The sequence below is a fragment of the Acartia tonsa genome, chromosome 1, assembly GCF_053477335.1.
Source record: "Acartia tonsa isolate MP-2025a chromosome 1, ASM5347733v1, whole genome shotgun sequence".
Lineage (NCBI taxonomy): Eukaryota > Metazoa > Arthropoda > Copepoda > Calanoida > Acartiidae > Acartia > Acartia tonsa.
The window spans coordinates 18,294,064-18,320,609 of NC_137260.1; the positions used below are offsets into that span (position 1 = coordinate 18,294,064).

At 31.3% G+C, this 26,546-nt stretch overlaps 2 protein-coding genes and 2 long non-coding RNA genes across 8 annotated transcripts in view; 1 reads left to right on the forward strand and 3 right to left on the reverse strand.

The window, feature by feature from the left end:
• LOC145314481 (luciferin sulfotransferase-like) overlaps positions 1 to 26,546 on the reverse strand; it is a 301,018-nt gene that overhangs the window by 8,709 nt on the left and 265,763 nt on the right. The window lies entirely within an intron of this gene.
• Positions 1,708 to 26,546, forward strand: part of LOC145314227 (prolyl 4-hydroxylase subunit alpha-2-like) — a 42,830-nt gene continuing 17,991 nt past the window's right edge. For both annotated transcript variants that reach the window (XM_080154058.1, XM_080154067.1), the window contains exons 1-2: positions 1,708 to 1,843; positions 2,274 to 2,460. In XM_080154058.1, the coding sequence (XP_080010184.1) occupies positions 2,312 to 2,460 (149 nt within the window). In that variant the 5' untranslated portion in view covers positions 1,708 to 1,843; positions 2,274 to 2,311. The remainder of the gene's footprint in view (positions 1,844 to 2,273; positions 2,461 to 26,546) is intronic.
• Positions 10,093 to 14,623, reverse strand: LOC145314220 (uncharacterized). The gene is made up of 6 exons (XR_013877665.1): positions 14,551 to 14,623; positions 13,943 to 13,995; positions 12,792 to 12,865; positions 11,827 to 12,044; positions 11,325 to 11,462; positions 10,093 to 10,844 (listed from the first exon to the last, which is right to left on the reverse strand). It is a non-coding gene; the product is annotated as an uncharacterized LOC145314220 (long non-coding RNA).
• LOC145314206 (uncharacterized) lies at positions 16,338 to 25,163 on the reverse strand. Of its 4 annotated transcripts, XR_013877658.1 has the most exons (9): positions 25,070 to 25,163; positions 24,254 to 24,320; positions 23,265 to 23,349; positions 22,406 to 22,543; positions 21,410 to 21,595; positions 21,108 to 21,204; positions 20,635 to 20,764; positions 16,458 to 16,622; positions 16,340 to 16,412 (listed from the first exon to the last, which is right to left on the reverse strand). It is a non-coding gene; the product is annotated as an uncharacterized LOC145314206 (long non-coding RNA). The 4 variants fall into 4 exon arrangements; XR_013877656.1 differs by having other exon boundaries at positions 16,338 to 16,622; positions 25,070 to 25,159; XR_013877657.1 differs by lacking the exons at positions 23,265 to 23,349; positions 24,254 to 24,320; positions 25,070 to 25,163 and adding an exon at positions 22,748 to 22,876 and having other exon boundaries at positions 16,338 to 16,622.

Genomic DNA, 26,546 nt, shown 5'->3' on the forward strand with positions numbered 1-26,546 from the left:
GAATGAAATGATTGGTGGAAAAGTTAGGCCGCGTCTTATTTATATTCTAATTGGTGCGCATTTGGAGAAATATTCCTCTCGCTTCTTTTGATAGATGTGATCCTTGTTCTTTTTGCATTATGAAATTTTGATAAATGCAACTTAATTTAGAAGATTTATTGGCCATGAAAGGTGTGATTGCAAAATAACAAAAAGTTTTAAATGTAATCAAAAATGAAATTTAAAATCAAAAGGCATTCATCATTGTTTCCTATTCTTATATATAACAATATACATATCGATTTTCCAACCTTGTTTTTATACAAAATATATGTATGTTTATGAATTATCGTTTAATAACAAGGATGACAACATCCATAAAACCGAAGCTCTGAAACGGTAGGATAAACAAACATTAATAGTTGTAGAGTGTCAGAACTGAATAATCAGAATATAAATGTATAACAGTCGAAGCAAAACTATGAGTAAATTTGTTGAAAACTGCTGAAATACAAGATATTGTTAAAGGAAATACTTACATATTTGGTACTTGGTTATAGAGATGCTTCGCCTAAAACATTGTACTTTGTTGTCCTAGGAATCAGTGTTTAAACAATCAGGTCAATCGGATTATTTTATAACATAAAAATTTGTTGTTACAAAAGTTAAAAATAAACATGTTTAAAATGAACGTACGGGCATTCTGGTTACGATTATAGAGTTGCTATACTTTCTGAATCATACCTAACTACTACAGGAGTCACGATGCAAAGTTTGAAATCGATATGATAATTCTAACATGCCGTACGGACGGACCGACCCTAATTATAGAAAAGTCCTGCTTTTAATAATTTTGTAATCATATTGCTAAAAACCACATCAGTTCATTTCAATAATAAATTAACTTTTATACTTACATAAATAATAAAAATATATTATGTTTCAGCGTAGTTATAAGCAAGAACTTAAAATCCATATAATTTTCAAACTAATATTTGAAGCTGTTTATAATTTTCAATTAAATTACAAGCATATAGCTACAGATTTTTAAAAAGTAAACTTCGCAGTTTTGTCCACATGCATCAAAACCTTTTATTAGGAAAGACGTCTGATTTGTATATATAACATTAATATATACGCACACACACAAGCATAGCTGTGAGCGCAACCTGACAACAACGCGCGTTCTACGCACGCACCTACACATACACCAAAACGCACACGCCAACCAAGAACAAGGAAGAAAAAACAAGGGGAGTGGGGTAGGTCTAAATATCACAAAGCCTCTTAAGTAAAAAATGGATCTAATAATCTATTCTTTTGTAAGGCAGTCTATAGTTCAGTTTGGGAGGAAGGTAAAGGGTTCGAATCCAGGCTACATCTGCTTTTTGTTTAGAGATTTTAAAAATTTAACCTTCCTATTTGTATTAGATGAGTGACGTCAACGATCAAAATAATGCCTAATATTACATAAAATTTAAATGGTAAAGGTCATTTCAATAAAAGAGTTGGTTGTTTGTACGTACTAGGTCTTGCCATATATCTCTCAAAATTTTGTCTTTTTAAAATTAATTCACCCCTTACATTTTATCTATTTTATTTAATTAAATAAACTATTTATGAATATAGAAATGATTATAGTTTATCCATCAAATTATTAGATATATTTTCTTCATTGCATGGCAATTGTTGGGGACTTCCCTCACACACACACACACACCTCTCGTAGCGCCCTGTGTCTAATACCAACCAGTTAGTAAACTGAATCTAGTCCAAGGATACGTATGGTTGGTTGTCTGTTAGGAAGATATAGATCCGGCTTATTTATGTAACTGTGTTATTATCATACATACAGTGATACAGGGTATATTTATTAAGAGTAAATAAATTAAATCTATTAATCTTTTTTTAATTCAAAATAATTTAGGGTTAGATTTAACTCCCCTGTAGTAATAGTAAAGTACATTTTTCACATTTTGCATTTTTGCTTAATTCTATTAAAGGTGTATTTTACTTTTTTTTATGTCGAACACTTTTTTTTCTTATCAAATATCATATATATTTGAAACATATTATTATCTAAACGATTCTAAAAAACACATTTTTTATTAAATTATTTACTGTTAGGTATAGTTCACTACTTACTTTTAACTCATTGTCAATTTTGCATTTTTCAAATTAAGTTTGATTTAATTGATTTGTTTAAAAAATTGATAAAAATCATAATTATACGTTGGTAATAGGTTTCTTAATATAATTTATTTACCAAAAATAAATATACCCTGCTAATTTAGTGATCTATTGTATAGTTATAGTTACAAACAAAAACGCTATGGAGCAATCAAATTATGATATTCATAATAATGCTGCCATGCGACGCCTAGCGGGAAAGTATTCACTTAGAAAGTTGATCCTAGTAGCGTGGCTGGTGATATTCAGCAGTGAGCTGGCAGAGTGCAAGATATACACACAACCATACAGGTAACAGCTGACCCACTATAATAGTGAGCTGGTAGAGTGTAAGATATACACACAACCATACAGGTAACAGCTGACCCACTAGAGTATTGAGCTGGTAGAGTGTAAGATATGCACATAACCATACAGGTAACAGCTGACCCACTAGAGTAGTGAGCTGGTAGAGTGTAAGATATACACACAACCATACAGGTAACAGCTGACCCACTAGAGTAGTGAGCTGGTAGAGTGTAAGATATACACACAACCATACAGGTAACAGCTGACCCACTAGAGTAGTGAGCTGGTAGAGTGTAAGATATACACACAAACATACAGGTAACAGCTGACCCACTAGAGTAATGAGCTGGTAGAGTGTAAGATATACACACAACCATACAGGTAACAGCTGACCCACTAGAGTAGTGAGCTGGTAGAGTGTAAGATATACACACAACCATACAGGTAACAGCTGACCCACTAGAGTAATGAGCTGGTAGAGTGTAAGATAAACACACAACCATACAGGTAACAGCTGACCCACTAAAGTAGTGAGCTGGTAGAGTGTAAGATATACACACAACCATACAGGTAACAGCTGACCCACTAGAGTATTGAGCTGGTAGAGTGTAAGATATACACACAAACATACAGGTAACAGCTGACCCACTAGAGTAGTGAGCTGGTAGAGTGTAAGATATACACACAACCATACAGGTAACAGCTGATCCACTAGAGTAGTGAGCTGGTAGAGTGTAAGATATACACACAACCATACAGGTAACAGCTGACCTACTAGAATAGTGAGCTGGTAAAGTGTAAAATATACACACAACCATACAGGTAACAGCTGACCCACTAGAGTAGTGAGCTGGTAGAGTGTAAGATATACACACAACCATGCAGGTAACAGCTGACCCACTAGAGTAGTGAGCTGGTAGAGTGTAAGATATACACACAACCATACAGGTAACAGCTGACCCACTAGAGTAGTGAGCTGGTAGAGTGTAAGATATACACACAACCATGCAGGTAACAGCTGACCCACTAGAGTAGTGAGCTGGTAGAGTGTAAGATATACACACAACCATACAGGTAACAGCTGACCCACTAGAGTAGTGAGCTGGTAGAGTGTAAGATATACACACAACCATACAGGTAACAGCTGACCCACTAGAGTAGTGAGCTGGTAGAGTGTAAGATATACACACAACCATACAGGTAACATCTAAGGCATATTTGTAATGTATACATGTATTAGATTTAATACCTTAGATGGTCAATGATTGCTAATAATAAGGTCAGATTGTCCCTTCACAGTGTTACTATTGGTTTAATTGAGGATTGTTCATCTAGACTTTTTATATTTATTACATATGTAAGAATGATGAAGTATTTTACCCTAAAGATATAAGTTTAAAGGTTTGGGTTTGAGGGGCGTACACGATATGCTTTTAAATTTTGAAATATAATGAGAATGATAACGAAAAAGTCTGTTTTAAAGTTATATTTCAAATAAGGTTCAAATAGAAGACTTTATTTAAAGAATTTGTTAGCATAATTTGTAAAGATAAGCCTAAGTTATTCATTAAACTGAAAATAAACATAGTGATCTTTGATTAGCAGCATCTGTATTAGAATAATGGACTATTCTAATATGACGTCATTCGGGATACTATAGCCCAAAGTTTTTGAATTTATCTACTTCTTTTATAGGCACTATAAAGAGCTTTTTTAGCCGCGGCTGTGGCTGCCAAACCCCGTGTTTGAAATGAGTATATAATTAGCATTGAATACATTTTTGTTCATGTATAAAATTCTACAATTAATTAGCTAAATTTTAAATTCAATGCAGTTTATATTTGTATAACAAAATTGAAATGATAAATTTACTACCATATTATTAGTATCTTTATTTATTAGTTAATTTATTTAAACAGTCTGAATAGAAATGCTTGGGAATATATGTATCGTATTTTTGGTTTATAAATAGGGCTCTTTATTAAATATAATTAATTAGGGTTTGAAAAAGGCCCGTGATTAAATACCAATTAAAAGAAAAATGATTCATTATAAAGCAAATCAGAATTATTTATTGTTATTTTATCAAAATAAATGTTAGACAATGTTCGTTTGTTTGTCTGCCTAAAACAGATGCACATCAGAGTAGTAAATACACTTTTTAAGAGGGGGGGGGGGGGGGGCTGTGTGTTTAGACACGAATTTTATAGGGACTGCTTACACCTTTCTGGCAAATGTATGTACCTTAACAAAAGCAAATTACTTATATCCCCAGTGTAGCACTTAAAACCATTCCCCGTTTCGTCCTTATTGTTTGCATCAAAAGAAACAGGGATCTAAAGGGATAAATGGCCGATAAATCTAATTACATCCCAAATGATTATACACAAAATTACCTCTTTTGTATTTAAATATAAATATGAGCTGAAATGTTTGGTTTATCGAATTACTGAAGGAACCAATAAAAATTTAATTTATCATAAAACTTTAATAATTTAATAGATATTCAACTGACAAAATAGGTGATTCTACCAAAGAAGCCACTATTTGTATAAAATATTGGCTCAATTTAATTTTATTGACGTTGGCCAAAATTTTGTTAAGGAGAATCCATGGCCAGTGCACTTTGGACGCGCAGCTACTATTTTTTTTTGAAATTGAAAATAAGGAAGGGTATTTTTTTTTCTTCATGCTTAAACCCTGCGGGTTGCTCTAACCTCGCGGGGCCTATAAATGCGGTGCCTACCATGTACCTAATATAACCTAACCTAGGGTATAAGCTACGCCAGGCAATTTGGTGGAATCCGCTTTGTTTTCATAAAGGTTATACATTTAGATTTTATTGAAATAATGCCTTGATTTTTTCATTGCATAGTTTTAGCGGAAGACAAACTGCTTTAAGCAAAAAAATATTTATGATAAAATAATTTTGCCTTAAGCATTTATATGATCATCATTTATCAATTATAAAATACACAAGATATTTTTTTTGAATAGTGTAGCTTTTGTTTTTTGTCATAAGTTAGGTTATATTGGATGCAGGATTAAGGGAAAAGAAAAAAACACTACCCTATTAGTTAAAAAAGGGGCGCGGGGTTCTTTGCTAACAAGGTACTTTGAGTCAAAGCTTTTTTATTGGAAAATTTAAATTCTTTTTAATAATATATAACTCTGTGTACTAAAATATAGTAAAATAATTGTATGGGAACTTGGAAGTTTTACTTTTTTGTACTTTTCAAATCATATGAATGCATTTTAGAAATAATTTAGAATAATAGAAATAGGACTGGACAAACTGTTAAACTGTTAAAAAGCTGCGTTACTAATTGTATTATATTTTGTTTTTAATTTTCTTGCAGTTTTTATTTAATACTAGCGGCTACGCTCCTAGAGGCTTAGATTTCTCTTCTAATGGTGGACATATCCATCCCAAATAGCGTTATAATCTTTCTCTGGACCTATAAACATCTTAGAACGTTATAAGTTTCAGGCTTAAATTCTAGATAGTTAGAAAAAATATATTAACAAGGATGAAAACGTCCATAAAAGCGAAGCTCTAAAACGATATGACAGACGAACATTAACTTTTGTTGAGTGTCAGAACTGAATATACAAAATATGAAAATATAAGGTTTGACAAAATTATAAATTTGTTGCAAAACTTCTTAAGTACAGATTTCTGTTAAAGGACAAACTGACATTTTTAATACTTTATTATAGAGATGCTTCGCTCATAATATTGTACCTTATTGTAATAGGAATTAGTAATCAAAAAATCAGATCGATCGGATGATTTTATCACATAAAAATTTGTTATTAAAAAAGTAAAAAAATCAACATGTTTAAAATGGACGTACGGACATTCTGGTAACGATTATAGAGTTGCTACGCTTTCTAAGTCGTACATAACTACTACAGGAATCACCATGCAAAATTTGAAATCGATAGGACAATTCTAACATGCCTAAATTAACGAATAAAAGCTAACTATCTCGGACGGACGGACGGACCGACCCTAATTATAGAAAAGCTTCGCTTTTAAAAATTAAGAATACTTATTTAGTGCTTCTATTATTTCAACTTATGAAGTAGTTCGACAAATCATTCTACCCCTGTTCATGATGTGCAATAAAATATCATTAACACTGAGGCACTTATGACTTAACTCTGATATGGCACACGGAAGAAATGCAAGTTCCTATCAACTTGTGGCGCTATATACTAAGGGAAAGTCCACTACATTAGCTTATTCTTATTTCGTTTTAACGAAAAAGTGCAGAGGCAATCCATGCAACCCCCCCCACCCCATTTTGATTTTAAAGAGGTGAGGGTTGTAACCCCCTTACCGCAACCCACGATCGTGGCTCAACACATAGCGCTTCCGTTTGTGGCCTGGGAGGTTCAAATCTAAGGCCGACACCGCGTCATAATTAAAGACGTTAAAAATGGTTCCTACCAAAGAGTAGGTGGAATGCCTTGGCCCATAAACCAGCGCAACTCATTACCATGCACAGTATGGTCTTTAGAAAAAGGTCCTGCAATCAAAGGGTTGTTATATCCTTGGGTGTTAGAGTATCGCATCCCATTACACGCGGATGGTGCTCTGGATGATCACTTAAATCGAAGGAGAATCCCGCCCTTACGAGCAAATGGTAAAAAAAAAACTATCGCTTGTGTATACCTAGTCAATAAACTATTTTTTAAAATCGCATTATTTAAACAAAGCTTCTATGAGAAAAAAGTCTAAAACTATTGAAACGATTTATAACAGACAAAATAAGATATTTAAGATAATTTTATGCCATAAAGCCGAAATAAACTACAGATAATTTTTACAATATGCACAATAATATTTCAAATAACAAACAGCAGAGTGTACTCTTAAAAGTATAAAATGTTCAAAGCAGATGATGACGGTAAAATTATGTTCCAACAGGTTATTTACATTAATCTCCAATATTTGTACATCTAGTATATTTAAAGAATTATATGATTTTAAGAGATAGTTAGTTACACTGTGACTGTCAAAGTGACTTAAACTTTATGAATTAATGTCATCTAATCAAGAAAACAACAATTGGTCTTTTAAATCATCACCTAAAGACTATCAAACCCATTTATATCAACCTATTGTCTGAGAGTTCTTACTATCTATTAATAATGTACAACTAGGTACTGTGAGTGTTCATGGATAAATGCATTTCTCCTATTAATAAAGAAATAAATAAATCATAAAAGCAAAGGAGGGATTGATAATTTAAAGAAAAAAATATTTTGTCCATTAAAAAAAAGAGTATTTTTTTTATATTTTATTAAAAATGACAGAAAAACAATACATTTTGACTCAATAAAGATGACTGGTAGCAAAGAGTTTTTTGTACAGTCTGAACAAATCAAAAAAGTAAAATTGTAAATCTTCAGGATGAATGAAATATCATCTAAACTGCAGTGTTTGTCACTTTTCTGAAAAATTTCAAATTTAATGCTTTAATAAAAAACAACAAAAAAGTGATGTTTTTTGTAGCAAAGCTACTTAATAAGAGTGAATGGGATTATTATGTTATTCGGGATATGACGAGCCAAACATGGTTACGGAAAAAATATGAATTCTTGTCTCTGGGCGGTGCAAGGAATTACATTTTGAGAATCTCTTCTATTACTTTTCCCTCTCTATCTCTCTTTTATCAAGTTGAATCTTTCTCTTTCATTCTCTTTCTTTTTTTTCTGTGTTTTTTTTCTTTTCTTTTTCTTTCAGCTAACAAATAATATTTTGAAATCTAATATGTTATTAGATTCTTATTGCAGCGCTACTGATGGCAAAAAATGTTTCAGTTGACTCATTGTATGACCATTTAGATTGCAAGTAACATGTTTTTTTCGAAAATTAGAACATGATTTCATTCTCTTGAAAAAATGCAGGAATAAATGGATTGGTAAATAAAAAAATAAATCAAACTTCACCCTCACGAAATTTGTGCCATATTTGTCTAACGGCTACGCCCCAAGAGGCCTCTAAGGGTCCTTCCTCGAAAGGGGGGGGGGGGAATGTCGACCCTCCCCTTTTAAATTTTAGTTTTAACAGGAAAAAGTTAAACCCACCCTATAAAGGAGAACCATATCGGTTCAGTGGTTAGCCATATCCTTCGGTATACACACACAGATCCTGTTACTTTATTATAATGATTAGATAAATGTTGTAAGATTTTGGGAATAATCAATTTATCTTCCAATTTCCTATACCAGAAGCTCTGTTTAAAAGATGAAATGGACATAAATTACTATGTCAAAAAAAATGCAACCCAAGTCATTTAAAGCCATTAAAGAATAAGATCAGAAAGGTTAATTAATGTCTCAGCTACTAAATGATTTTTAGAAGAACATTAAAAATGATTATATCAATAATTAATAAACTAAATGACAAAATTAGTAATTTACATAAGATATATGTATTTTAGTATCTACAATGAAAGGCTAATCTATAATGTTGTAGATTTGAGGACATATCTATCAAGGATGCATGTAGGTACAATTATTTGGAGTTAGGAATACCGAACTATTTAGATTGATGTTTATTTGAATTGAAATAACTTAAAAATTTCTTTTCGTTTTCTTTAATGAAGGAAAGCAAATTTTATTGCAAAGGCTTATGGGTGCAGATGGGAGTGTCAACATCCCCCTTAAAATGTAAGTTTGGTAGGCATCCCTTTCCCTTTTCCACATCCTCAAGAAATACACCTCCTCGCAAAACACTGTGCACACCACTTTAATTTTTTTATCCTATTGAAAATATGGCATAAACTTGATTAAAGTACACAGATACGGCATTTTGGTCATTCCATACATACAAATATATTTATAGTATACTTACATAACTTACTGTGATCACTAGGACAAGATTTTAGATTTTAAGATGTTTCTCAAATATAGTGAATAAAAAATACCGATTGAGTACTGAAGACCCCCCCGTTTATTTTAAAACAAGGGAAGGGTGCATCAATTTCCTATGTATAACCCCTGCGGGTCTACCTAAATGGTATCCTCCTTACCGAATCTCACTTGAAGTAATAAACAAACGACAAAGTACCCCCAACTCCCTTATTTTTTCAATTTATTTCAAAACCTTTGCCCACCTGTGTACAATGCGTGGAAGCTCTTTGGTGCTTTCCATCAAATTGCTTAGCGAGTACAGAACCACCCCTACCCCACCCGATTATTTTTAGAAATGATCCTTTCGGGAGGTCCTAACCCTGCGAGGCCTATACCTGCGGTACCCTTACTTGTGGGTCTACCATATTCCCAATATAACACGATATAAAAGCCAAAAGTAATTTTAATTTCTTTTTCTCGTATTCATTCGTATCCGGTGGATAGGAACCGGTTCTCATCTATACGAAAAAACTATGTCTAGCATCGTATTATATCCAGCTTTCTACGAATATAAAAATGTACAATCATAAGATTAAAACCAGTTTTTTTAGCCCGTGCCTTCGGCACCTCGGGGCTAAAAAAATGGGTTTGATCATATAATTGTACATTCTATATCCGCGGAAAGCTGTGGTTCGTCCTTTTCCCCTAAACCGATTCTATGAATAACTTGTAGAGTAGCTTTACTGGGGAAAAATCCGACCCATACTTTAAATTATGTATTTATTCTAATGAAAATAAAAGACTATAAAATATTATCAAAATTAGACAAATTTAAAACAATTTAATATAATATTTAAGTAAAAAAGCATGTATAAAGACCTATTTATTAAAATGGGGAAATAAGATCTATAAAACGAAGACCCTAAAAGGTAAAGTGAGAGACAATAACCCTTTTAATAGAATGGTCATAGTACAGCTAAAAAATTATTAGCAAAAATTGTCAGTATAAATTAACATTAGTAAAACAACACAAGAATCATAAAATTAGAGGTTTCGTGATAAACAAACTAAATTAAAAGAATGAAAATTTGTAAAATTAAAGATGACATTGAAAAAACATTATTAGAAAAACTAATTTGAAACCAATAGTTTAATGTATTCTTGATGTAAAATAAAATAAAATGTGATCTTACTAATTTATGAAATGATTATTGTAATTTAGTTGAGATATGCACACACCTTTAAATGCAAAATCTTAATAATCAGGTCGCCAATTTCTATAAAACATAAAAATCAACACAAAAATAAAAGTCATCCTTTTTGTCTCTCTTTTTCCTAAGGCTTTCGGGCCTATAAAAGTAAACCTGGAAAAGAGAAACAGTCAGTCGTGATACGGAATTACTATATTACACATACTCTTTAAAAAATTCTAAAAATTAAGGGAAGACTCCCTTCTCTTGCTTTGGAATTTTCTTGAGGGTCCTGGCGGCTCAACTTAGGATTTTTCATTTAAAACACACCTAAAAAATAAAAAGTTTTGTTAGATAAATTCATAATACTTTGTTAAATAAATTGTAGAATATCATTTGATGTTGGTCAATTGAGATAAATTTAAGGATAAGGCCTTCTTAGGGCCTAAAAGCTTAGGAATCCGAACGGATAGTTGTCTCCAAGTTTTTGTTCTGAAGAGAACTCCTATAGTGTGGTGAACGGCACCATTAAATTACAAGTCACTACGGGGCTAAATAGGAATAACAAAGGGAAAGTACGGTGGTGGCAGAGCCACTACGGTTGATGATAGCTCATTATCTGACGGCCGATACTAACAAACCGGATCCTCCCTCAAGCTTCTGAAGTCCAGAAAAGTTGGAGATTGTTATCTATTCGGACAATTTAACATTTTCGGATTAGAACTCTGAATAAGTTCACGTCTTAAAGGTAGTTTAACTTTGCTAATACTCTGGAAGATCGGTTCGGAGCTGGCCTAGTGATTTTCTTACCTGACAAAGGTACCTAACAAAGAACTTCACGCCTCACGGGGATACAGGCAGTAGAACGGAATATTGTAGTCATGTTCGCATGGCTCTAGTAACCACAATAGATACTTCCAGTCCAAAAGTGTTGACAAAGTTAGTTACCTAGGAATAAAAAATTCTTAGACTAAATAGCAGTATAGACTTATCAGTAATGTTTTAATACCATTTTCGGAATAGGGCTTATAAGCAAAAGACTATCCCTTAAGTATATTTGGGTTTAGGATCGGTGTAAAGTAATACCACCATTCTAAGGTTAAATATATTTGCCAAAACAGGGATTAATGCGTCGCTGATCTGGAAAGGAGACATTGGTGAGAGATTGTAGTCCTGTGATAAAGGATTGCATTTGTCCCTGGAACCCGGAGGCGACCCATAAAATTGGTTCCGTTACCGGATAAACCCAGGTAAGATTTAACTTTTTCCTTTAAGGTGGGAGAGGGCTTCAAGGCCACTAAATAAGTCTTACCAGTAAAGCATCCATAAAAGCACAGCTCTTCATTGACAAACAATCATTCCATGTGTCACCATCATCATTGCCAATGCATAGGCCACGCACAATGGTGCTCCATTTATCTTTGATTTAGGCCTCATTCCATGTGTAGTACAGCAATGCATAGGCCACGTACAATGGTGCTCCATTTATCTTTGATTTAGGCCTCATTCCATGTGTAGTACAGCAATAACCTAAAATGGATGATATTATTATTGATCAATTAGAAGATGAAATATTAAATCCTCCACCTTATAATCCAGAATATGAACCTGGATTAAATAATGCAGTAAATCATTATCTAAGACTGGAGGAAATACCTAGTGTTCATGTTAGGCCTGAGATTCACTCAGCAACAGCAATGCTTGTCTTAGGCAATAGGCGACAAAATCGCATATTAAATAGGCCTCAAATACATTTACAAGACATTCCTCCCATACATGAACATGAGCCAAATATTCAAGTAATAAAACAAGAAAATAATGGAAATAAACCCCAAAATAAAAAAGTAGTTAAACCAACTTCAGATTTTTCGGGTTATGAGTCAGAATCTAGCTATTATAGTGAGGATTTTGACAGACAAAAAAGTAAAAAACATTCTAAAAAAAGGCCTGACAGAATGTATGATCCACTTAACCCACATGGCAATGAGGACCAAAGACGCCATGAACAACATCATGATAGACATGAAAATCGTTATAAACACGATAAAGACAAAACTAAGTCAAGTAAAGAAAGACAAAATAAAAGAGACAATAGTGACAAAGAAGACAGGCATAAAGACAGACAGAATTTCTCTATGCCAAGGAGAATGAATAGACGTAGTAACAGTAGTGGTCCTAGCTCTAGTTCTAGCTCTTCAGACACAGAGTCAGATAGAAGAACTCCAAGGACAAATAGAGATAATAGACATAGAGAGACATCTCAAGACAATAACTTACTTGGAAATATGTTCTCCCTATCACAAATACACGTCCTCCAGAAGCTGTTACAGGCAAACACATCTACCACTGATCTAAATACAGCAAAAATAATTAATCTCATACCAAATAATTTAGTGTGGGGCAGTTGTCAACACGAACGTATTCACAGACAAGTCAAAATATTGGGTAAAATCCCACCCCAATATGGAGAAAAAACTAACAATTACACTTTTTTTAGCACTTTTAAATATTTGGAGGAATATGAGATCCCCTTTACTCATAGTTCCTACAACAATATTCTCATTCACTATTTTAATGAAGAATCAAGAAAAAAATTAGATATTTTAGAAATAGACCCAAATACCCTCAGTGCACAGGATTTTGTAAAATCGATCCTAACTACCATAGGTGCAGAATTACTCCACCCGTCAGACTATGAAAAACAATTCTACACTTACAGATTCACTTTAGAAGACCAAGACAAACCAAATAGAATAATAATATATTTGGCAGCCATGTTGCAAAAAACAGGCAATAGTCATGAAAATCAAATGGCTAAACTTAGGGAGAAAATATGTACCTATTTGGTACCACCATTATTGCAATCTGCATTTTTGACATCCACTAATGTTCCTTACATTACTAAAGAGACAATCTTAAGCTGGTTTAGCAATAACAGAAGCTTTTATAACTCAGCCATTGAGAGAAAAAGAAAATTAGACAGACAAAAAAATGCAAATGTAAACCAAGTAGAAAAGGAAAAAACTTGTGAGCATTGCCAAAAGCCTCACTATTCTAGATACTGTTTAAAACATCCAGATGAAGCAGTTAAAAAAGCAAATATGGAATGGTGGTATAAAAAGAATAAAGAAAAAACTAACAGTATAGTTTGTTTATTGTGTAATTCTGACACCCATGGTAGTGGGGAATGTTTCACTTTCCCTAATGTCAATCCCTCCAAAGACCAATGCCCACGCTGCTTAAATTATGGTGTATCAAGACTATTCCATCCATTGTCGGCGTGCAAATTCCCGCCAACAATGGAAAAAAACTAGTAGGGCAGCCGAGTATTTCTCAAGAAAGCAAAAACATACAATTACAGGTAAAAATACCACAAGTTACGGATTCTTGGGACATACCCGGCACCCCTATTCTAGAGAAAACCTCACCATTAAATCAAACTGGTCCCAAAATCAACATCTCTTTGTCCATTCAGATAAACCTGAAAAATTCGGATATTGATTATCAAAATGAAAATATAAAAATTAAGAATGTTGAAGTACTAGAATGTTCGACTACCCAAAATAGTGTCAATAATAATACCCAAAATAGTGTAAATAGTAATAATACTAATAAGCTAATAGAAAATATATTAATGGAAAGTCAAACATCTAATACTTCAACATTAAACTGTTCGTCTATAGACAATGATTTAAAAATAATAGAAAACTCTGTTGTTAATAATCCAATAGATAAAATTAATCCGCCAATAATTACCAATATAAAAGAAAATGTGTCTAACACAAAATTGGATAAATCCCCTAATTACGCGACGGATCAAAAAATAAGTCAAAATATTGAAAAATTATCTACCAATAAAATTTCCGTTAATTCAACTAGGAAAATTTTTGAAAATTTCGAATATAATAGAAATAAACCTATAGAGGAACATTTAAATCAAACAATAGGCAAAGTCGATTTAGAAAATAGTTTGGGGCAAAAAGAGGAAATAGACGAACAGACAAACATCAGTAAAATAGAAAGCAAAGAAAATTACCCTGAGGATTTAGATGAGCAGATAATTGACTACTGCAAAACTGTTCAGTCCTCTTACAACACTGACATATCTGAAAATAATAGAATTAAAGAAAAATCAGATTTTAAAAGTGCATTGTGCATGAAAAATGGGGCCAGAAACACAAAGGCTTTATCATGGCTCCAATATCTAGAAGACTTTCCTTCTCAAAATAAATTCATGACAATCATGTTAGTTCTATTAACAAGTATGGTGGTTGGTAGTAATCTTGCGCTATTTGGCTTATTATTTTTTATCATTGCTTACATTAGTATGTCAAATAGGAGATTATTACTCATTGCCCTGACTAAACGCGGAACTAACAGGATTGATATGAATAAGCTTGAAACAAAGCCGGAGTTTAAGCCAATTAAATCGATCTACTCTAAAGTAAGCAACAGTCTAATAAAAACCCTAAATAAAATAATTAATGTCTTAAATTATATTAGGGTTTATCTAGCTAAAAAGATAAGGTATAAAATAGCCATTATCCAAACGTTTTAAGAATCTCCAGATCCCATTCTTAGAACTATACAATGAGACACAGAGTTTCATTAATAAATTTATAGTATAAATGTATAAAGAGCATATTATTTGATTTCCAATTGCAAAGACCTAGAGCGTTGCAGACAAAAAATAATTCCATTAAATTTTGCTTTCTAAGTATAGCTGTTTAATGCTTTTTACTGCTTTTTGAAAAAGAAAGGGACAATTTTAGTAAAAAATTGTCATTTCTGTCTAAACTTATGTGAAGTATCTAAAACTGCCATTATATTCATAATCATCTTTTCCGATTTACAATACTGCATTTTTAAACCTAGTTATTTGTGATTAATAAGACATTTTTTCCAAATGATATAAATACTTTGTAGCAAATCAAAATTATCAAGTTTTTAGTGACATCTAGCGACAAATGTAGAACTAATATGTTGCAGATGTTACCAAATTTGGTTTTTGCCAGTATCTACGTTGTTATCGGCAAATTAACTAGGTCCTTATATCAATTATTGGGTTATTGTCAGTTTCAAGAGATCAATAGATAATTTTCAAAATAATTTTTAACAAATGAACAGTATTTAAACTATGCAAAAACGAAATTAACTAGGCAAAATGCAGAAATCATTATAGCTGAAACATAGATGTCCAAGTAAAGGGGTAATTGTGTATTTGTCCCTTACACCCCTCAAGTTTTTTTAAATACCTTACATTACTCCCCTTGAACATATAGAAATCCTCATTTTACCCCCATGCTAAGTAAAAAGCTTGGGCGTCCTTGTGTTAACATTAGTTTGCAATTTGCTCTTGGTTCTTTTGCCAGCACCCGGCTGTATTTACATTTTTGAATGAATCAGCTTATTTCAAAGACCCAACCAAAAGTCGTGTAAAAGGTCTTTGAGAAGGGGTGTTTGTTACATATACTATTTATTGCTCTATATACATTACTTTAATGCTTTATTTATAAAAGGCAAGAAAAAAAAAATAATAAAAAGAGTTGAACAAGAATAGACATGATTATAACTATAAAGTAGGGCAATTATGTGTGCTTAATAAAATGAACAAATTCAGCAGAAAATTAAAAAATAATTACAGACGACAATTCTAGTTTTAGAGCAGATATGCTCTCTAGTATTTATCAAGTACAGACATATCTAGTTATGTAGCAAGCTGCAACATACAATCAAAATTATAAAATAACTCCCCACAAAACTGCAGAAAACATATAACCTAGAGATAAATTTTTCTTGCTTAAAAAACAATAAATTCCTATCTGCCTATACCTCCATTAGTATCCTCAAGCCCTTCACTCTTTTTGGAAATATGTGGCTGGCTAAGCTCGAGCACCACTCCCCATCTCCAAGCCAAAACAGGTTCCTTAACTTCGGAGATACATTTCTTTCAGTCAGCAGGGTAAAAGATACAAATCTGCAGACAAAAACCGGTAAAATCTGCAGAGGTCCCAAGGGAGGAATTTCACAAATAACCAATTTCAGTTCTACTGTTTCTTCAACAAAAACTCGATCCTCCAACCACAGGATATTGAACAGGCATGATACCTAAAAATAAAATACAAGAATTAGTAACAAATAAATAAATAAGCTATTAAATTTTTGTAATAATCAGAAAACACCACACAATAATAAATTAGAATGACACAGTACTTTTGAAATAATAATTGGAAAAAACTTACTAACAGAAATGTGTCATCCAAAATTACAAGACCTTATTAAATAAGCATGAACTTAATCCCAAAAGAAATAAAAATTTCCATAAGAAAAGTCTAACTAAATCCAATTTCCATAAATTATGTGTTTATGTAGCAAAATAGTCCAACAAATTTATCATCCATTGTCTTATCCCTTTAGATCCTTGTATAATTAAATCCAATTTTCATTAATTATGAGTTAATAAACTTCCAACAAAATATCGTCCATTGTCTTATCCCTTAAGATCCCTGAAAATAAGCCTAATTTTAGCTAATAATTTTTATGAAAATGAATTTATAAATTCTGAGGTTTATGACCTAGTTCTGAACACATGTGTTGATTTTTAGACATGTGTGTTAAAAATCGCTCCAAAACATACATTTAATTCAACTTTTTACAAACTTTTAAATACATTAAATTGATTATCTTGAATTTTCAACTGCAAATTATACAACTTTATAAGACTGAACTGATTAGGCTCTCTATCTGGTATAAGTTTGATTTAAGTTTCACTTTAGACTTAAAGATTTTATCTTTTTTTTAGGCTTTACAATTTTTAAGGTAAACCACAGTTTTTCCATTACAAAATAATTTTAATAAGTCATACATGATAAATTACCACCTGATACCTCTAAAACCAATGCTTATTTCTCCATTTTTAACTAAACTTTTAAACAATTTTGATACATCCCAATCACTAATTAATAATTTTCCTATTCTTAATCAAAAAAGGCTAAATTAATCCGGGATAAAGGAATAAACAGAATCTTTAATGATTTTTAAATATTTTTAGAATAAACAATCAGAGTGTGCATTTCCTAAAGACGAGAAGTTATTAGCCGCGGCTGTAAAGTCCCGCAAATACAGCGTCACCGCTCAGGGTGGTTCTACCACCTGTATTTGTCAGGGCATTCCCGCCTATCCCAGCCACGCTCAGGTGGACAATTGAGAGGATTGACAATGGCTGATAATTTTTCAGGAAGGACAGCTCCAATTGAAGGGGAAAATAATTATATTGGGCAATATGAAACCTATCCCGAGGGACAATACCAATCTGTCCTAACCAAAGCCTTAAGGAAGCTGATGTTATCAGCTGAACACATAGATTTCCCATCCAGAGAACTAATGCAATTGGTTGAGAGGAATTTGACCGTTTATACCCCAAAATACAGACGTCCAATTACCCCATCTGAAATGATAACTTTGTGTCCTAATCAATGTAGTCGATGTTAAGAGATAGCATTGTGGCAAGCTAAAATGATTAACTATTAACAACCTTTCGTTCTTCTATAAGCTAATTAAAATATTGTTCATACTTTTTACAGCACTAAGCATCTATGGCATTGTAAAAGGTTTTAAGAACCTAAATATGAGTTTAAGCTTTTCCCTAAGAATATTCTTATAGGGGCGCAGCCAATAGTTGTATCATTGTGTAAAGAATAGGGCCTTTATGCTTTGAAACATGTATTTCTTAGGATGTGTAGATAAAATGGCGAGTTTTTTTGTATATTTTTGGCCTAAACAAAGAATATTTCTAAATGCAGTTTATTTTTTGAAATTAGTTGTTTATGGAAAGTAAATTGAATTTTTATAGTAAAATTTGAAAAACTTTATATGATAAAAACTTTTCTGAGGGTTCTAATATTATTAAACTGATAGATAGAAAATTAAGGAAATGCTTTGCTCCGAAATAATATAATTAAAATTTTTGTGTAAATGCATAAATATAGTGTTGAAAAAAGTTGACACATGTCAAGATAGAAAACAGACCTCATCAAAATTATTTTAGTTTTTAATTTAAATAATGCGTATTTTGAAAGTACAACTTGCAATATTTAAACACACACACGCAAGCCTAAGATAAAGTAATAACAATTTCTAAGATTTAGGACAACTTAATCTTAAATTACCTTCTAACATTTCTTGAAAGCAGTTTTTAAATCGATCTGCCTTAAAAATAAATTTTTTTTCTTATTCTCTTTAAAATAGGAAGATAAAAACGCCGAATAATTTTTCTGTCAATTTTTGGCAAAATAATAGACAATTATTGGAAAAATTCGTTTTCGTGCGCATAAAAACAATCAAAATTTTTGCGTAATAGAATAGGTTTTAAGCTATTTTTGTAATTTTTTCATTTCTTTACATATCCTCAGTGTTTATGGTACGATTTCCAGATTTTTTTTTAGTTGCAAAATAAAATTTCCTGTTGTTTAAAGAAAACAGACATGACGATCAGACTTCCTTTTTGCAGGTTTTTGGCTATTTTTATATTTTTTACGTTTTCCCCCATATTTTTGGTATTTTTGGACCAGTCTTAAAACTCTTTAAGATATCATGATCAAAATAATTCTTCCCATAGTTATGAGCATCCTTTATGTAAGTTACTTTGACCGACAACATTATATAAATAAAAACAAGTTTTAGTGTTTATTTTACCCAATAAATCAATTAATAAATACACTACAAATCTACTTGTAAATATTACCATCAATGACCTTTTTGTGTTTCGCTATTTATAGATGTTGTCATCCTTGTTTTGCTACATTTAAAATATTTACTTCACTTATAAATCCTCTTTCTTGTAAATTTATACATAAAAAGTTACAATTGCTAAGCCATAAAATTTTAAACTTTTAAAATGAACAAAAAAAATATAAGGTCATTTAAAAACAAATGGGAAACTACACATATATGTTTTAAAGCAGAAATTTTACACACCACAACCCAACTGTTTCCCAAGCCACCTAGGCGGAACACACACGCAGGCTATATAGCTCTAAAATACATTATTCAACATCTAATAATAGGCACACACACACACAGCCTAGTTAGCTGTAGAGTACACTTTGCTAGGCCACTAAACTACACGCACAACCAGTGCCACCTAGGCACACATACACACACAGCCTAGTTAGCTGTAGAGTACACTCTACCAGACTAAACAGCGACAAACACACATCTACCCACTTAGCTGAGAAAAAAGTACAATGAGAAAGCAGAAATCAGCTGCCTATTTTTCTTCTAACCAAATCGGTTACACACATACACTAGCCTGGATAGCTAGAAAGCTAACAGCTGAAATAAAACACAATTATTAAAACAAAACTTGCAAAAAACTCTAAATTAAGAAAATATAAAACAAACTGGATGACACATGCACATTTCACACAACATAAAAATAAAATCAACATAAATAAACTAAAACTTTACTTATCAATATTTTTTTTTACACACACCTTGATTTTTCACCTTACACAACACTCCTTAATAAAAACAAAACACCAAAGCTATCAGTATAAAACAAAAAAGCGATTTTAATTATTTCTCTCTTTCTGTCGACCCTTCTCTTTATCACTTTCTTTCACTCTTGTCTTAAATCTATAAGTCAAAAGGCCAATGTCTCTTATGTCAATTACTCTATAGAAAGACAGAAAATAATGCCTTATATGTTTTATACAGAATGATATTAACAAAATAAATTTAAGTTTTTAAAATATAAACCACCCTCCCAACTCCCAACAAAATGAACTGAAAAATAAAGCAGCCAATAAAAATCACTCTCAAATTTATCTCTAACTTATTTTAAAACCCCTCCAATTGAGCGAAATTTTTTTTGCAAAGGGGGAGAAGTTATTTTGCTAAGCAAATAACTATCTAATTATAAATATATCAATCACATATTCAGTTTACATTAATCAAAGCCTAATCTTTTTGCTTCACCTAAAATAAGAATAAGCATGCATGTATCTTATCCCCCAAAAAATAATTAAGGGGTCTTCTTTTAGCTTCACAATCCTATAAAAAGGGATGGGAGCACCATAGGCCCTAAAGGACCAAAATAGAAGCAAAAAGGAACACCTACCTAGAAAATCAGTGTACAGGCTACTCCGTCTGCAATCAAATATAGGGCGGACATTCACCAGTTACTTGATCAGCAATGAAATGTTGGAACCACAGTTGTTGTATTAAAACTGGGAGCCGAGTAGATATGACTGAAAAAACAGAAAAAATAAATATTAAATCAAGCTAAAAAATATTCTACAAAATATAAGCTGTAAATAAGATTATTTAAAAAAGAAAAGCACACAGAAAATAAGCCAAAAGACATTCACACTTAAAAAATTACATCTAAAAACATTAGGATTTAATTATCTGCACTACACTCTTGTTCTACTCTTGTTCAGAATACTTTTTTTCTCATCATAAAATCCATTATAAATATAAACCAATTTTTTTATCATTCTATGAAAACTTATACAGCTCATAAATTACGAACAAATAAAATATTTTAAATTAATACCCATCTAAATTGAGTCTAAATGATAATATCATTACCTCATAACTGCTATCTTAAGTAAATTTTGTACACCAACAACAAAGCCCAATAAGTGAGAAAACGGCAGAACAAATAGCTAAACAGCTACATGATAATCTAAAACAAAGAAAAAATAATTGTAAAATGAGACAATAATGAATAAGACAATAGTAAAAAACCAAAAAACTTTGTAATTAAAACACCATTATTTTAAAATTAACAACAAGATAAAATTATTAGTTGTTTTGAAGAAACACAGTCTCTTATCCAATATTAAATATGAGTTCGATACTTAAAAATTCATCAAAGAATTATAACTTACCAAATAAAATAACAAAACCAAATTAGAAAGGATCTCCTACATCGTCATCCCACAAATAGCGGCAAACACCACGCTTCTTGGAACCTTGTTCCAGGACAGGAACATTCTGCTCCATGTAGGTTGTCTTGGCGGATAAATAGCGGCCCAAACAAATCCCAAAAAATCTCATCTTCTTTCTCAAAACAACTGAAAAATAAGAACAATTAAAAAATATTAAAATAAGCTATACAATTTTAGAAAAATCAATCTTTTAAGTATCGGTCTAATACTCCATATATCTATTGTATCATTAAAAAAGCTATAATTTAAAAGTGAAAGAGGATGTTGCTCTTATGATGTAAAAAAAACTTGGCAAGGTGTCTAATCACGTTGTCGTTGGTGTGCAGTGCATAAATCTAAAAAACGTTTTATTCTTTGCTCAATAATCTTTTATTGGAAGAAAAAACAGCTTTTTGGACTACAACACTACCACACCACCTCCTAAATTAAATCAAGATATCCATGTTTTTAAAAAATGTAAAGCTAAGATAGATACACACTCTACTACTTTAATTGGAACAATAATAATATTTAATAATTTTATTCCAGGTTTCTAACTCTTTTATTATAGGATAACACCAGAAAAAACAGCTAGTAATCATCAATTTCCTAGGATCCGAAAATGGAGAACCATATCAGTCTCATACTTGAGACAAAAAACCAACAAATGACTGTTAAAGACTAAACTACTAAAGACTTCAAATATTTTGAAATGGTCCATTTTTATCTCTTCCTAACAAAAATACTCAAAAAAGAAGACGGCAATTAAAAGTTTCGATATCTTCAATCAACCTTTTTCTCCCCTGTAAAGAATATTAAAAAACTTTCCTTTTTTCAACTATCAGAGAAATAGGGATAGGAAACTCAACAGAGAGCTGAAAAATTTAGGTGAAAAACACTCAAATAATATATATTTCCCATTCATAATTTACCCATTACATGCAATGATATACTTACTTTGTATGTGTACCACAACCCACTAGTTGGAGATGTAGCAGTGCGGCAGGTGTCCCAGAATAAACAGCTGACAGTGGAACAGTCAGGGAAGCTTTTCATACTCGTTTATTCAGGTGGAATACAGCGGTTCTAAACAACCTAAAATAAAATAACAAAATTAGGTTGTTATAAATGAACTACAAATAAAACAATAAAGTATAATACATAAATAAAATACTAAAGTTTGCATTGCTTTGTTAATTTCTTTTTAAAGTCTTTTTTCGATTTAGGGCTTTTCAGAATAGTACATTTCATTAAAACAATCCAATGGTTCATTAGTCAAAGAATGAAAAACTTACTTACATAATTAGGTGATATTTGGATAGGTTTAATATTACATTTTGAAAACTTTTTCACGATAGTTAATTTAACCAATCTTTTCTTAAAAGAAACAAAATAAGTTGTTGAAAACTACTAAAATTGGAAATAAAAAAGTTCAAATTGTTTTTATAAATGCTTTGAATTGATTTAAATGCGTATTCTGTACTAAAAAATAACAATTTTCTTTAAGTTTTTATGTAGACTGTTTTCCCTTGCTTTAAGATGGCCGACGGGCGACGTTAGACTGATACAACGAATATAGAGATTTGAACCTTTTGCGCGTCATAGGTTAATCACATATATAGATTGGATAATATTTTTCTCATTTTTATTTTCTACAAAATTAAATATTCTTTGCAAAAAATGAATTTGAAAATAAAAATGGCTTTTGCATTAAACAATTACATTTTAGTATAAATTTAAGTTTTGTAAGTAATTAACATTATTTCCGACACTTAATTTTTGCTCTGTGGTGAAGAAATAGGTTGCGTGACTTTACCTTGACATATTTTAAATCATTAAACTTTAGTCTTGTTAGGGAAGCCTTCTCTCAGTCTTCGTGGGGTGATTTGACTGGATTCCTCCTAAATATAAAACAGTATGGCTACCAGGGAAACTTATACTTGTATTAATAATAAAAGAATTAAGACTCTATGACAATCTCTCAATATTTAATGCCTATTTTGGGAACTTTCTGATGACTCATGACATTGAGAGATTGAAACTAATAAGTGAGAACAAAACTGGGAATATGATATTGCTTGAAATCTATGCAATAGCAACTAACTTTAGGGTCTTTTTGACTGTATAGTCGGGTTTTTAGCTATTTTTTTTATAAAAGGACTTTTTAAGAGTTTATTATTTATATCTGAAAGGATCTAAGTAATTTTTACAAAATTAGAACCGACTATGAGATAAATGTAAAATACTTCATATACCTACTAGCGGTTACGCCCTTAGAAGCCTCTAGGGGCAATTAATGTGTGAGGTCTTTTCACCCATAATAGTTTACAACCTTCCATAGACATATAAGAAGCTTCATTGTAAAGGTGAACCATATCGGTTCAGCGGTTAGCGAGATCTTTCGCTACAGACAAAAAAGGCTTACTACTTTATAAAATAGGATAAAATCAATAAAATATGTAGCTTTTGCTAACGCGTAAAAAGAACTATAACAGTTTAAATAAAACTACTCTATAACTAGCTAGATATGGAAATAAAATAAAATAACAAAAGTAATTGTTGGAAAAATATTTGGCCCATAACAAATAAACTGAAACAACCCAGCTGCTCTTTAAAACAATATCCCAAGAAGTTGATGTGGACCTTATATTTTTTTCAACACACATAATGTTATATAATGTACAACTAGTAGAAAGGAGATGAATATGACGAGGCTATCATATTTGTCCACTTGACATTAGTTCAATATAGTAAAACTAGTGTTTTAAAGGTCAAAAATAAAAAAGTTACAAATTTGATACTTACCAAAAATTGAGAGCCCAAACTACGACTACAATCAAGAACAAAAACAGCCAAACTGCTGCAAAAGGGCCTGAAAAAATAAGAAATTCAATTTTTAGATCTAATCAAAAAAGAATAAATCCAATTTCTAAAACACATAAAATTCAATCATTGATAAATAATTATGTTCAGGTCATAATGCAGGAATATGATTGCAATTTTATGGAAAACAACATTTTAAAAATATTGTTTCTTTAAAAATACATATAAAATTTAGTCTAAAAAAACATCTGTTTAGTGAGAGATAAAGGAAGGACTAAATATTATATAATAAAAACGTAGCATAAGATTAATGACCTTAAAAAACGAACTTTCGAATAAAACAGTAATAAAATGACCAAATTTGTATAAAAGATAATTAATTAATGGAATGTCTTTCTATTTTTTAACTCTTCCCGATAGGAGTGGATTAATATCTAAGAGATAAAAAATATATAGACAAATAATATAATGATGTAAGAATAATTTATCGCATCGTGTTATAGACAGGTTTTCTCTTACATTAAAATGAAAATATATAAGTATAAAACCAGTTTTGTTGAACTCTAGGGGCTGAAGGTATTAATTTTTTTTAATATTCATGGGAAGTTGTCTGTAATACGATGCATTTCATGACTTTTAGAATGGGTGAGAGCTGGTTCAAATACAGCGGATATTAATCGGTTTCGAAGCCGAATGTCCATTGTCTATGAAAACCTCTTGGTTTAACTTGCTAAATAGTCGACGCATGAAAAGACATTAAATTGTAGCTTTAAAAAACATAAACAAAATTTAGTTTACCAGTAATAGTGTGCTTATTTCTTCTTTAGTCAATTCTTTATCATTTCAAAACTAAGCACATTTTCACCATGGCAACACCCGACATAAAGCAAGATAAATCTAAAATATTCACAATGTTTATATTAAGCTAAGATTTTCATATTTATCATATCACGAAGGCTCTTATTAAAATTTATCACCAATTTTTAGGGAAAATGACAAATTATAGCAACAAATGATCTAGCTTTTCTTATTACTATTTCTCACTTTAAAGTGAGCATAAAAAAGCAACTTTTAACTCGTATATTTCCTTATTTTATGTTTAAAAAATGTTTTTAGCTTGTAGTCTAAAACCTATACAGTGTCGCCATGCGGTAAATAAGAACTACTCAAATTTTAGCGCGGCATCCATAAATTAGTGCGCTCACCAATGTAGGTAAGACGACATTAATGTTTTGGTATAAGTTTTTAAGAGCCTTCAACTTTTAATGTAGTACATAAAGATATTAATTGAAAAATAACTTAAAATCATGTCTTAAAGCCATAATATTATATAAAAAATTCGTCTGTGCCAAAAAATACAAAAAAATTATTAAAATAGTAAACAAATAATATTCTATGATTTAAAACACCTCAAAAACAAGGCTGTATGAAACACGAGTCATTTTTAGCCTCTTGAACGTGTTATAATCGAGCTTTTCTTTTGAGGGGGGTACATGGTTCGTCCTTTTCCCCTAAACCGATTCTATGAATAACTTGTAGAGTAGCTTTACTGGGGAAAAATCCGACCCATACTTTAAATTATGTATTTATTCTAATGAAAATAAAAGACTATAAAATATTATCAAAATTAGACAAATTTAAAACAATTTAATATAATATTTAAGTAAAAAAGCATGTATAAAGACCTATTTATTAAAATGGGGAAATAAGATCTATAAAACGAAGACCCTAAAAGGTAAAGTGAGAGACAATAACCCTTTTAATAGAATGGTCATAGTACAGCTAAAAAATTATTAGCAAAAATTGTCAGTATAAATTAACATTAGTAAAACAACACAAGAATCATAAAATTAGAGGTTTCGTGATAAACAAACTAAATTAAAAGAATGAAAATTTGTAAAATTAAAGATGACATTGAAAAAACATTATTAGAAAAACTAATTTGAAACCAATAGTTTAATGTATTCTTGATGTAAAATAAAATAAAATGTGATCTTACTAATTTATGAAATGATTATTGTAATTTAGTTGAGATATGCACACACCTTTAAATGCAAAATCTTAATAATCAGGTCGCCAATTTCTATAAAACATAAAAATCAACACAAAAATAAAAGTCATCCTTTTTGTCTCTCTTTTTCCTAAGGCTTTCGGGCCTATAAAAGTAAACCTGGAAAAGAGAAACAGTCAGTCGTGATACGGAATTACTATATTACACATACTCTTTAAAAAATTCTAAAAATTAAGGGAAGACTCCCTTCTCTTGCTTTGGAAT